The sequence below is a fragment of the Brassica napus genome, chromosome A5 (assembly GCF_020379485.1).
Source record: "Brassica napus cultivar Da-Ae chromosome A5, Da-Ae, whole genome shotgun sequence".
NCBI lineage: Eukaryota > Viridiplantae > Streptophyta > Magnoliopsida > Brassicales > Brassicaceae > Brassica > Brassica napus.
The window spans coordinates 24,691,262-24,704,587 of NC_063438.1; the positions used below are offsets into that span (position 1 = coordinate 24,691,262).

At 36.4% G+C, this 13,326-nt stretch overlaps 2 protein-coding genes and 1 non-coding gene across 3 annotated transcripts; all 3 read right to left on the minus strand.

Annotated features, from left to right (window-relative positions):
• Nucleotides 1-373: 373 nt before the first annotated feature.
• On the minus strand, nt 374-9,621 carry LOC106452337 (beta-glucosidase 10-like). Its single transcript, XM_048779911.1, has 14 exons — nt 9,402-9,621; nt 9,264-9,327; nt 9,050-9,099; nt 8,866-8,941; nt 8,690-8,761; nt 8,515-8,602; nt 8,161-8,416; nt 8,041-8,064; nt 2,661-2,752; nt 2,314-2,543; nt 2,193-2,218; nt 2,033-2,120; nt 1,840-1,930; nt 374-737 (listed from the first exon to the last, which is right to left on the minus strand). Exons 4-14 carry the CDS (start codon nt 8,924-8,926, stop codon nt 500-502), a joined length of 1,266 nt encoding a protein of 421 aa, XP_048635868.1. The 5' UTR covers nt 8,927-8,941; nt 9,050-9,099; nt 9,264-9,327; nt 9,402-9,621; the 3' UTR covers nt 374-499.
• A 356-nt stretch (nt 9,622-9,977) lies between these two features.
• Nucleotides 9,978-10,048, minus strand: TRNAG-CCC. Its single transcript has one exon. It is a non-coding gene; the product is annotated as a tRNA-Gly (tRNA).
• Nucleotides 10,049-11,306: 1,258 nt separating this feature from the next.
• Nucleotides 11,307-13,157, minus strand: LOC106452338 (protein CWC15 homolog). Its single transcript, XM_048779914.1, has 7 exons — nt 12,909-13,157; nt 12,611-12,717; nt 12,466-12,507; nt 12,253-12,343; nt 11,915-12,014; nt 11,681-11,784; nt 11,307-11,586 (listed from the first exon to the last, which is right to left on the minus strand). The coding sequence occupies exons 1-7, from the start codon at nt 13,037-13,039 to the stop codon at nt 11,463-11,465; spliced, it is 699 nt and encodes a 232-aa protein (XP_048635871.1). The 5' UTR covers nt 13,040-13,157; the 3' UTR covers nt 11,307-11,462.
• Nucleotides 13,158-13,326: the final 169 nt, after the last annotated feature.

The following is a 13,326-nucleotide window of genomic DNA, read 5'->3' on the forward strand; positions in this document are numbered from 1 at the left end:
CAGTGCCATACACAGCTTATCCCTTCAAAATCAGCCATTAGCTTTCCCGGCCTTGCAGGCTGGATTCATGGGAATATACCATTACCAACAAGCACAGCCCTCTTACTGAGTGGCTCCAACGAATCTTCAATGACTGAAGAAAGACTGGACGCTTTCATGGTGGGATCAGTTCATGATTATATTCAGAAGAACATTCAGAGAGCGCCAGAGCGGCGCAAAGAGTACTTTGCTAAGCTAAGGGTAGTTTCAGTCACTTGGTGTGGCCGTTGTGTTGGGTATCCTTTGGCGGAAACCAAAGACAGACACAAGAGGCGCACCTTAGAGATCAAGTAACACTTGAACACATTAAGTGGTGAAATTTGGTGCGACCATATGGTGTTAAAATGCATGTTTTATTGTACAATAAGTCAAACCACTAAGTTCTTTTTTGGTCACTGAAAAGACCAACTCAGACCAAATGAGAATCATAACCGGAACCATAGTTATATATGTAACTACATCACAAAGACGACGGACCAGAGAAGTGGCTCTGCATCTGAGTAATATCTCGAGGAGAAACATCCATTGTACCATTGAGAAAACCAGTGTACCAAGAAGCAGATAGCTTTGGTGACCTCTTGAGACCAGAATCGCTGAAATTCACATGGTACATCCCATAGCTGTACATGTATCCACTCAACAACTCGTACACATCAATCATCGACCATACAAAGTATCCTCTTGTATCCGATCCATTCCTAATCATTAGAATCAAGATCAGAGAGTACAATAAACCAGAACTGAACCGGGATACACCAAATGCGCTAAACATCAGTACCCCATTAAAAACCAACTAATTATATACTCTTTCCGTTTCACTTTACATATCAGTTCTAGAATTTTTCACACAAAATTAATAAAACAATTAAATTTTGTTATTTTACCCTTAATTAATACATTGATTGATTTGATTATCTTAATTAATGAGTTAAGAAAACAAGAGTAAAATTGAAAAAACTATCAAAATAAAAATGCATTGAAAAGATACTTAGAATGAAACAAATTTTACACTCTTAAACATAACTAGATCTTGACCCGCGCCCCTGCGCGGGTGTTGGATTTAACTTGTGTTCAATGTAAATTTATAAACTATTGATTTTATAAAATGTCCATTTCTATTTTTATGTTTTGTAAAATATATTTAGAGTAGAATATATTACATTATAATATAGATGTTTGATAATAATTTTTTATATGTACGTAATATTATATTTATAATTTTATAATTTGATGCAATTTGATGTAATTGTAATATTCATATATTAACCTATTGATTTTTTTTGTTTATTTATTTAAAAATTATTTAATTTTTACAGTAGTTTTTTATGAATTATTATTAATTTTATGATATTTTAAAAAAAAAAAATTGTATTGTAGTAGATTAATATATACTATATATTACAGTTTGTGTTCTTATTTTCAGCAAAATGAAATAACAATTTATTGTAATTAATTTAATTTTTTTGATTCTAAGTGAAGTGGCAGATTTGTAAATAAGAAGGAAATATAATGGCTAAACGTGTAAATAAAAAGAAATATTTAATCTGCTATCCGTGTTTCTAAGCAATTTTTATTTAATCTACTATCCAAGTTTCCAAACGACAGAATCTGTAAATGAGAAAGAAATACATTGACTAAAAATGTAAATAAAAAAATATTTAATCTGTTATTCTTGTTTCCAAACAACTTTCATTTAATCTACTATCTAAGTTTCTAAACAGTACTAAAAGGTACTTCAGTTTTAATAATATAGATTAATACGAAACAAAGGGAATGCAGTATAAATGAGGAGAATCTTACTTGATGGCGTTGAGCACAGCACCAATGTAAGCTTGAATGTATTCAATTCTTGGCGTGTCTTGTAGCGTCGAACCATGTTTCATCGGAGTACCTGTTTTTTTCATGGCTCAATTTGAAAAATCTTGAGAATAAACAGTCATGCTTTTAAGAAGAAGAAGAAAAAGAACATAGTGAAAAGACAAAAGAAGTGGACCGTTTTCAAGAATGTAGATTGGAGGATTGTTATAGCTCTGTTTCACATACTCCAAAACACTTTCAAGACCCCATGGAATAGAATCCCACTTCATACAGATAAAAAGAAATCAAATAAGGAAGAGGAAGATAAATCAATAGTTTTGTGAGCAGGTTCTTACCTCAAAGAATGTAGAATTTCCCATGACTATCCAAAAACAAGAACAAGAAGATTTTATCAGTTACAAGAACCAAGACGCCATGTTTTGATCTATTGATGATGGAAAATAAAGTAAATCTTACAGATCGTCTCGGCTCCCATGTCGGTAAAGAAGTCTTGTCTTCTAGGAATAAGAGAAGGTGTGGTGGATGTACTGTTTCTCACATAGACTGTCGCATAGTGGATAATTCCTACAAAGTCAGATGAACCTTTAACTTGCTCTGACTCTTCCTCTGAGAAAACAGGTAACCTCGGTCCCAAGACTCTCTTCATTGCATCTGGATAGTCCCCAAACACCAAAGGCTTCAACATCCTGAGGGTTGTCAAATTAAAAAAAGTCATTCACGTTTTTTTCCTCAACGTTACTGAAACAACAAAAAAACATTTCTTTTTTTTTATGGTAAAAAAAAAGTAACTTGTGTTTACTAACCAGCCAAATAGAAAATCTTTAGCTCTTTGAGTTGCAATTTCATCCTCCTTGGAGTTACTATAAGGAGTTAACCCGAATGCATATATGCTAAGAGCATCAGCATCGGGGTCCCTTAAGGCAGGGCCCTTAAAAAATTTGGGTCGAAAATAAATCAAAAAGAAAAGAAAATGAGTGGAACGGGCCTAAAATAAGGGATGATGGGCTCGTCCCGTGAGGCTACGTGTCGGGTCGGGATTGGGAGATGAAATCGTCGCGTTTGTCTGTGTCTTCGCGTCAATCTCATTCTGAAACACAAATGCGAAATACGAAATGAAGAAGGCGATAAGCTGATCTCTTCAGATCGATCTCTCTTTCACCTGAGTTTCTGTCGGCGTGTCTCCTCAATCGAAAGCCCAACTCACCAACACGAGAGATCGCAGCTTCCGTTTGCGTTTGATCCGCAGATCGAGATCCCGAGCTCCATCGACTTCCGTTCGATTCCGGTCTTGTACGAAGGGTCTCATCTTCCCCAAATCGTCTGAAACTCTACCCGAGCTCAATCCTTAGCCGTTACCGAGGTATTTTCTTTAACTCCCATCTGAAATTGAAAATTATAGGGTTTAGGAATAGTGCATGCTGAGTAGTGGTATAGATTCTATGTTGTTGGAGAACAATTGTACAGATTCTAGGGTTCGCAAATGTTTCCTAGTTTCGTATAGATTTTTAAAGATTTAAATTGTTGGATTGTGTGATTATTTTCGATGTAGTTTGATTGATTGTTTTGTATAGATTGAACTATTGTAGTCGTTGTAGCTCGTTTGATTGTTTCGTATAGATTGAACCATTGTTTTCATTGTAGCTTGTTTGATTGTTTCGTTTAGATTGAACCGTTGAGTTTGATTGTACCTTGTTTGATTGTTTGAGATCAAAAACTAGCCTCCGTATTTGTATGGTTCGAGAACAAATGTATAACAAATCAGTAACTGATTTTAGCAACATGAAAGAGCTGTTTGATAGTTTAGTTTCGATGCTTTGGATCCTATAACTGGTTTTGTGTCTCCGCGTAGCCATAGTTCATAGATCAAATATGTGAAATCGTTTACGTAATAGTTCATATAAGAATAAATGTAGCTTCTACACTTCATCTTTCAAGTCGTCTCTTGTTTTATTTTTTAAAAAAATTCAATACAAGTGATGTTGTTACGATTTAAAACTTGAATACTAATTTCAAGTTGTGTGTGGTAGTTGTATATTAAAGACACTGACTTCGTTTTCTGCTTACTTACATTGTATACAGTAGGTTTTAAACGAAATCCGCTTACATTAATGATGTTGTTACGAAAGTTGATAGCTTTTTTTTGGTGTAATAAGTTAGGATTTGACATTTCTTGTTGGGAGTTCACCATTATGAGTTTATAGACTTCACTTGAGGCTATAAAATCTCTTATCTCTTATCTCTTATCTCTTCTATCTCATAACTCTTTCTCCATTCTATCTCTTATCTTACTCTCTTCTATGGATCCAAGCAATCTTCCTAGTCAGTCCGCTAGCTACGTAGGACTGCTTCACAGTCAACAAGGAAGCGTTTATCATGAAAACTTCCCTTATGGAAGTTTTCATTCTAGTGTCAACTTTGCAGAATCAGATACATTTCCGGCTTTCAGTTCTCAACAACCTGAAGACGCACCAGTCGACGCACCAGTAGACGCACAAGCTGCCCGTCCTGTAAGACGCAAGTGGAACCCTGCAGATGACGAGGTGCTGATCAGTGCGTGGCTCAACACTTCGAAGGATTCGATTGTTGCAAATGAGCAGAGGTCGGGGGCCTTCTGGATACGGGTTGCTAAGTATTATGCAGAGAGTGCTCATGGAAGAGAGGATGGTGCGAGAGAGCAAGGTTGTTGCAAGAAGAGGTGGCATAGAATCAATGATGACGTTAACAAGTTCTGTGGCGCATACTCAGCAGCTCAGCGACAAATTAGCAGTGGTGAGTCTGACACAGACGTTCTGAAGAAGGCGCATGAAATTTTCTTCTCTGATCATCAGCACAAGTTTACCCTTGAACATGCTTGGTGTGTGTTGAGGTTTGAACAGAAGTGGCTCAGCCTTAACACACCCAAAGCTGGTGGCGTTTCAAAGAGGAAGAATGTGCAGACAGATTCCCAAACTTCTACCAACGAAGGCTTCGTTGATGTTGAGAGCAGGCCCGAAGGTGTCAAGGCTGCTAAGGCTAAAAGAAATACGGGTAAAGGGAAGTCCGTGGCTGAGATTGCAACAGTTTGGGAAATGAAGAAGGACGATTTGGTGAGGAAGGAGAGACTGTCGAGGCTAGCAATACTAGACACTCTCCTTACCAAGCCTGTTCCATTGACTGAGAGGGAAGAATCTGCGAAGAATAAGCTCCTAGCCGAGTTATTCTGAAAAAAAATTAAATGTTCTTGTTTCTAGTTCTTGTATGTCGTCACTTTAATTTTTAGAATAGCTCTATGTTTGTGTTTGCTCTATCTTTGTGTTTGGTCTATGTAGTTCCGGTTTCGTTAAATGAATGATTTTCTTTCAATGTTTGTGTTATTGTTTATCTGTAAATTTATCTGTTTCTGATTTTCTTTCAATGTTTGAGTTTCATGTTCTATGTTTCTAACTAGTATGGCTCGACAATGTCTGCAGGTTAAGTAAAAAATGGGACGTTACAGCTACTCGCAGCCATCAGAAGACGAGACTTTATTTGGAAACAATGACGACAGTGACTACAGCGAGACGGAGGATCTCATACGACGCGACCAAGCTGAGTTAAGCTTGGAACGTTGTTCACCGGTTCACTACCCCCCGCAACCGGAGGTAGAGTTTGGTTTCCCGCAGGTCTGCTATTGTGGTGCTCAGCCAGAGCTTGCAACGTCTAACACTAGGAATGATCAAGGTATGTGCTATGGTCGTTGCTTAATTACTTAGCCTGTGAAGAAGGCTTGTGCTTGTTTATGTATGTGCTTAGCGAGTTTTTGCGTATGTTAAACAGGGAGAAGATATTACACTTGTGCGAACAAGGACGACGGCGATTGCCATATTTTCAAATGGTGGGATGACGCGGTGATGGATGAGATGAGAGCCAGAGATGTACATGTGTTTCAGCTGGCTGAAAAGGTTGAAAGCCTAACCCTTTTAGCTGACTATGACACTGAGGAGAAGCTACGAAAGCTAGAGAAGATTGTTGGTGATATGGCTAAGGAGAAATCATGTATGATCAAAGGGTTTGAGTGGTTTGTAATAGGCATAGTTGTTCTTGTTGTGGTAATAGGCATGGTGGTTATGTTAGTCTAATGTTTGATTGTCTCAATGTATTGAATCCGTTAAGGAACCTCTTTCTTTCTCCTAATTTAGACGAATGTGTTCGCAGTTTGTAATCGCATGTATTGATTAAAAACAGGAACCGCTTTTGTTCTCAACATTCAACAAAATATGTCTTTCAGAACTTGCTTGAACTCGTGTCCTCACAATGACTTACAATTTGCTTTTACAAGATGTAACCATAATATTCAAGAATTTTATACACATGGTTATTTAATTTATAACCATAAGTCACATGTTGAGTTCCTTTGTACCAAAAAGTCACATGATCCATAGCACATGTTTATTTTGCTTCCTACCAATAAGTCACAAGTTGTACTAAAGAGAAATAATTCAATCACGGGAGGTTTGTAGAGACTTCTTTTAAATCATATAAATAAGTATTGTGATTTCTTCTCTCATTACAAAGGTGCAAAGTCTCATCTTCTCTTAAGATTCGAAACATTTTTTCCTTTAAAAAAAATTGTCAATGGCTTCTTCTTCCCATTATCATTACCACAAAGATGATGATGATGAATTAGATGACATTTTTGAAGATTTATTTGAAGACTTTGATTTCAATCCCACACCAAAAGAGCGAAAAAAACGAGTTTTTATCGAGAGACACCGGGAGGAAGGCCATCAGAAGCTCTGGAATGATTATTTTAGCGAAACTCCAACATACCCGCACAATTTATTCCGGCGACGGTTTCGGATGAACAAGGAATTATTCTTGCGTATTGTGAATCGTCTCTCTACAGAAGTCGAGTATTTTCAACCCGGAGTAGATGCTACCGGACGATCGAGTCTAACTCCGCTCCAAAAATGTACCGCAGCAATTCGTCAATTGGCGTATGGTGGTGGTTCTGACACAGTTGACGAATATGTCCGAATTGGGGAAACAACGGCAAGAAGGTGTTTGCACAATTTTGCTGCGGGAATAATCGACTTGTTTGGCGAACAATACCTAAGACGTCCCACACCGGAAGATCTGCAAAGACTACTTTATAATGGAGAACAACGTGGGTTTCCGGGGATGATTGGAAGCATCGACTGTATGCATTGGGAGTGGAAGAATTGTCCCACGGCTTGGAAAGGAATGTATTCACGAGGAACTGGAAAACCAACGATTGTCTTGGAGGCGGTAGCTTCATATGACCTCTGGATATGGCACGCGTTTTTTGGAGCTCCAGGTACTATGAACGATCTTAATATTCTTGACCGATCACCCGTTTTTGATGACATTATTAACGGAATAGCGCCACAAGTTAACTTCTATGTTAATGGTAATCCATACCATTATGCATATTATCTCACCGATGGTATTTATCCGAAATGGGCTACATTTATTCAATCTATCCGACTACCACAAACTCAGAAGCATTCATTGTTTGCTCAAACCCAAGAAGCTGTGCGAAAAGATGTCGAGCGTGCCTTCGGAGTCCTACAAGCTAGGTTTGCCGTTGTTAGAAATCCTTCTAATATATGGGATAAAGAAAAAATAGGAAATATTATGAGAGCATGTATCATACTCCATAATATGATTGTCGAAGATGAACGAACATCAAGAACGAATTACAACGTTGAGGAATTTGAAGAAGAAGATGTGGAAACATTTTCCGTCAATATGCCTTCAACTGTCGGGAGTACACTTGAACGTCGAACGAGCGTTCGGAATAGACAAGTCCATCAATATTTAAAAAATGATTTGATTGAAAATATATGGACTAAATTTGGAAATCCTTGAAATAATATATAATTTGTATTTTCTTTCAATAATGTCATTTTCTTATGTTTTCTATTTTTTTTATTATGATGTTTGTATTTTCTTTCAAAAATGTACTTTTCTTATGTTTTCAATTTTAATATTACATTTTAATTTTTAATGTTTTATTTAAATATTATATATGTCATTATTTATTAATTAAAATAATAAATTAAATTAACTAAGGGACAACATAAGTCCCACCAATAATCAACTAATTTAGCCAAATCCCTTACTTTAGTCCCTAAGCAAAAAATAATAATAAATAATAGTTAAGGGCCCTAAAATAAATCCCACCTATAATGATGCTCTAAGGCCTATGGATCCTCTCTGCTTACTCTGCACCATCATATCATTTATGTTTCATATAACTCATAAAAGAGTTAAAAAAGGGTTTTAAGTTATAAAATTTGATTATTTTTCTTTTTGAAGTACCTTGTATTTTAGTTTGTACAGTTTTGACGCAGAGGCATGAGCTAACAACATGTTATGGCCTGCAAGATATGGTTCAGTAGAAGAATTTCCCGTAGAGCAATTGAAGAATGAGGTAGGAGAACAGTGTCCTGGTGGTGCAAATCCTTCGCTATAAGAAGCTATGGCGAATATGTTAGCTTCGTTGATTGTAGTCCATAGCTTCACATCATCCCCAAACTCTCTAAAGCATACATCTGCAAAAGCAGTGAAGTCTTCTCTGCAAACCACAAAAACAAAAAATCATTTTCTTAAAATATACAAGAAGACTTTTGTTAGATCAGAACCTTTTTTTAGAAAATTATTTAGTTTATTTACATGATTTTTCGGTTGATCCATCCTCCGTACTCATGTTCAAGAGACTGAGGAAGATCATAGTGGTATAGTGTAACGTGTGGTTCGATTCCTGCTCGTATGTTTTGCCAAAACCTTTTATCAGAAGCTATGAAGTACAGTCTTCAATTTAGGTTTTCAAGTAGAAAAGAAGTATCACCATTGGTTCGTAGTTCTTGGATGAGGTTCTTGTAAAACAATAGGCCTTTAGGGTTAATGGGTCCTCTTCCCTCTGAGATACCAAGAAACAAAAACACAAAATAGGGTTTTAAAAATCTTACAGAATAATGAAAATTTATAACTTGAAAGTCAAGAAACCAGAAGAGGAGATGTTACTAGGTATAAGCCTTGTCCAAGATATAGAGAATCTGAATGCTTCCAATCCCATTTCAACCATGAGCTTAACATCTTCCTGTGCAAGTCACAGAAACATATCGAAATTTGAGAAAACAGAGCAAGAGACTTAGGGTAACTTGTTCCACAAGAGAAAGGCAAACAAATAAAGGAAAGAAAAAGAAACCTTGTATTTGTGATAGCCATCACATGCTATATCTCCATTTCCTTTGTTATCTGCAATTTTGTTTTCAGACAACATTAACGAGTTCTCAGATAGATAAAATAAAACCCTAAATAATTGCTCAATTTGCTAATTTAAAATGCCAATTAAATGGTAACACACACAATAACATTTTAGCTAAACAAAAACAGAAACATGAAAGAAAAAAAAAGCTTACTAGAGTGGGAGAGAGTATCCCAGACGCTTGGAGTCCTTCCGTCTTCATCAACCGCTCCTTCCCACTATAACAAAACACAGAACAATCCAACTTCAAATACAGCAAAGTCCTCTGGAACTTTAACGAGAGTCGTTGAACCTGATAAGCGGAAGTGGCGGCTCCGAAGAGGAAGTCCTTCCGTCTGCATCGCTGCAGCTTATTGCAAAATGGATGACCAGAAAACTCAATAACAGATGAGAGAAAGCTTGCATCCTTTTTGTTTCTTTGGAGCGTTGAAGAATGTACGAAGTGATTGAGTTGAGTGACCCATCTTTCATATTCCCTTCATCCACTCATTTAAAGCTACAAACAAACAAACAAAAAGGTATACGTGAAGCATCCTAAATAAGTACTTCTCTTTCGGTTAAGTGCGTTCCCACTTCCATGTGATGTGACTGGCAACTATTAAAAAAGCATTTCAGCAAACAAAATATCTTTTCGCCAGCAATTTGTTACTAGACATTTTTTTGTGTGAATGAAAGTCAGCTACACTTGCTATTCCCAAACAAAGACTACACATGGTTACAATTCTTCAACAAAACATCAAATTCTATTCCTCCTCCTTCTATACCAATAAAAGTGTCCAACAAGTGCATATTCAAGATTTTATTTCTCTCTGCTGTAAACCGATAGTTATAATTTTATTTATGTGAAAAGACTATACAAGCAAAAAAATGCACATCCAGGGAATCGAACCCTGGTCAGTACCGTGGGAGGGTACTATGATACCACTACACCAGATGCGTTTCTGGATACAGGATTCTTAAACATTTTGTTCTTTTTATGTTCATAATACACTAATACTCCTACAAAAGTAGTGTTCACATGAACTAAATCTATACTATTAAAGCAGGATCATATTGTCATAATTACCTTAGGGGTATGTTTCCTTCACTAACATTGCATGTTTCATTAAGGGCAATTAAGTAATATTAATAACAAATCTATATTGGGTCATTATTTTTGGATCCAGCCCAAATCAAATCTCTCTTGGGCCATTTGGCCCTATTAAAAAATCAGATTCAATTCTCACTTTTTTTTTTCCTTTGGGTCATTGAGTCCAAGTTCAAATAATTTTTTTTCAACTATTCTTAATTATTATTTTTTTCTTTTCTTAATATAATTTAAGCATTCATAAAAATAATTGAATTTTTTTATTGAAAAGTATAAATCTTTATTAAAATTATATAATTTTTTAATTAAAATATTAACCCCATAATAAAATTAATTTATCAGAGTTATACCAACTTAATTCATTAAAAAAATAAAGTTTAATTTTTTTAACATAAATAGTCATTTAAAATGAAATACGATAAATAAAGATAAAATTTTTAGGTCTTTTATAAAATAAAACACAAATATATGAAAATGTGACATTTACTAAATATTTGTCAATTGAAAAAAAAAACAAAAATAAACCCGCGCTTTGAAAGCGCGGGTCAAAATCTAGTAATAGTTAAATACCAAGGCAAAACTGAGAAAACTGATCTTTCACTGACTAATTTAAGCTAATCAGCCTTTCGAACAAAAGTTAATAACTGGGCTTTCACTGACTGATTTTTAATCCGATACTAAGTAAACCCCACAAGTACTATAGAAGTGCTCTTTCTAACTTTTTCTTTCATGCAACTACATCGCTTACAGTTACGTACAGCCGTACTAGTTTACGTAGTTCTGAGGTAAATATACGCGTAAAAACGCATATACGAGACATACTCTTTTTTTTTTGTAACACAAATACGAGACATACTCATTGGTCTTGATCTGCAGTTTGAAGATGTGGTGGAATGAATGTAAGGAGATCGCCTCTTTGGTACTAATGCTCTTTCTTCTAACAGGAGGTTATTGTGTTCAGGTGAAACTCCTAACTTGGATGGATTACTCTTTGTTTGAACCATAACTAAATGCTGTATCGAAATTCTATCTACTTAGCCCTCTTAATGTTCATGGTGTCAGTGATGACTGATGAGTAAAGAGAGCTTAATAGGAATTTGAGAAATAGCATTGAAGTCAAGTGCATAAGCTTTTGATATAAAGCATAAAACATGCGTTGTTTGGCTTATGTATTAGTACAAGAGAGATTATAAAATCCCACACAGAATAAAAGCCTTAGATCATTCATCATACAGACAAGTAGTAACAAGTAACACTCTTGTTCAATCACTTCATGTATCTGTGCAGGAATTTTCTGTGGAAGTCATTCCTTATTGTATCATTGATGAAGCGCTTAGGTGCTTTCATTTCACCACGAGCCTGATTCTTGAACACCACATCGTCATCCCACCTGAAAAGACGAAAAACAATTCTTAGTACTTGCCTCCAACAATTAAAATAATCTCAAGATTCATGAAGAAACAGGATATCAACAAAATCCTAACCTCCTTTTGACGCTAAACGAGGTTGGAGCGTTGTTAAGCAGTGGGTTTCCTTTGAGAAGCTCTTCTTCTTTGGCGTTTAGCTCCTCCATCTGCTGCTGCTTTTCCTGAAAAAACGTGAATGAATGATACATATATTACTACCAAAGAAGCACAGTAACTCTGACAAGACAATTCTTCCTTGCATAAATAGTAATACGAGCAGAATCATCGAACAGACAAGAGTTAAAACTTTACCTTCCTGAGCCTCTCCTCCACTCTTTCTTTCTTAATCTGGTCGAGTTCAGCCATGAGAGCTTCAGTGTCGTCCTCGTCATCATCATCACTTTCGTCATCACTTGCAAAGACAAAACATATTGTAAGATAGCTTTTCACGGAACTAGAGATATATGAGTTAACGTACAAGAAAAGGACAACCACATTCCCCACATAACCATTTGCATATACTCAAACTATGGCCCCAATATGAACAGCAAAATCGCTTACAGATAGGACTAGTTTCCAGCCCCAACCCTGATTCTTATTCAAATTTAAAGCACAAGAAGTGCAAAGAGGAAGAGAATATGAATAGGTACCTATCATCGTCATCACTTTTGAGATCAACATCAGAATCATCAGCATCGACGCTGCGAGGAACAATTCGATCTTCAGGGTCCCTCTTCGAGCCTAACAGCAGGACAATCCACGTTAGAAGACATATGATCTAACTATATGTGGTATTATGTGACAATAGACAACAAGCATGACAGATAATCAAATTGAAAAAAAAAACAATAACTTTATCTAACCTTCGAGTAACAGCTGATTCCCTCTCCTGCGGTCTCTATCATCTAACGAGAAAAACAATACCTCGTTAGTCCAGATGCAGTTAAAACAAAGCAAGAATCTCAAGTGAAAAAGGTTTGAAATTTAATGGTCATGACTCTGACATACCACTGTAGGATTTGTCTTTGGAAGAGAAGTGCCTCCTCTCACGCTCTTCAAGCTCATCACGAAGATTCTTCTTCTCCACTTCCTCTTGCGTGTGTTGCCCTTCTCTCCTGCCAAAAACAATATACCCTACAAGATCAGATCTCTTCCACAGATGCAATAAGCTATCGATCTAAATACAATTCGAAATCTTTCTAATGTCAATCAACCCTAGATTCCTAAAGAATCTCATCAATCAAAGATTAATTCCGATAGAATTCACGGATCTGTGTCGATTCAAAAGAAGAAGAAGAAAAAAAACCTTGGCTTTAGAGTCGTGTGAGCGGCGACATCGCGAGACGAATACTTCTGAGAAGCGCCGAAGATCCGGGCACCGCCCTGCTCGTTGCCTCCCTTCGCCGGAGCCCACGTTGGTCTAGCTGCAGTCGTCATCTTCAAGAAAAAAAAACCCTAAATTCCCAAATTAACCACAAATCGAGATTAAGGCGAGAGAGGATTGCGTCGGACGAGAGAGAAGTAGAGAGAAAGAAGTCTAATTTATTTCTTTATATACCCCTGATATTCTCCTTTTTCCTTTTTTAGTACCTAAACTTTTTCCTTTTGCTTAACCACCCATTGAAGAACAAAATTCACTGATAATGGCCTTAAGTAAATGCTAATTCTTGTTGAAAAGGATAATCATGGAGAGTGTTTTCTCAAAAGAAGTCCCTTTTAAGTCA

Bases quoted from the DNA above. Each gene is read 5' to 3' on its own strand.
- LOC106452337 (XM_048779911.1), bottom strand. From the start codon at position 8,926: ATGGTTGAAATGGGATTGGAAGCATTCAGATTCTCTATATCTTGGACA. The intron at 8,762-8,865 runs GTAACATCTCCT...TTGGTATCTCAG, and splicing joins TTGGACAAGGCTTATACCTA to AGGGAAGAGGACCCATTAAC. The intron at 8,417-8,514 runs GTAAATAAACTA...TGTGGTTTGCAG, and splicing joins TGGATCAACCGAAAAATCAT to AGAAGACTTCACTGCTTTTG.
- LOC106452338 (XM_048779914.1), bottom strand. From the start codon at position 13,039: ATGACGACTGCAGCTAGACCAACGTGGGCTCCGGCGAAGGGAGGCAAC. The intron at 12,718-12,908 runs GTTTTTTTTCTT...TGTTTTTGGCAG, and splicing joins CACACGACTCTAAAGCCAAG to GAGAGAAGGGCAACACACGC. The intron at 11,785-11,914 runs GTAAAGTTTTAA...ACGTTTTTTCAG, and splicing joins TGGAGGAGAGGCTCAGGAAG to GAAAAGCAGCAGCAGATGGA.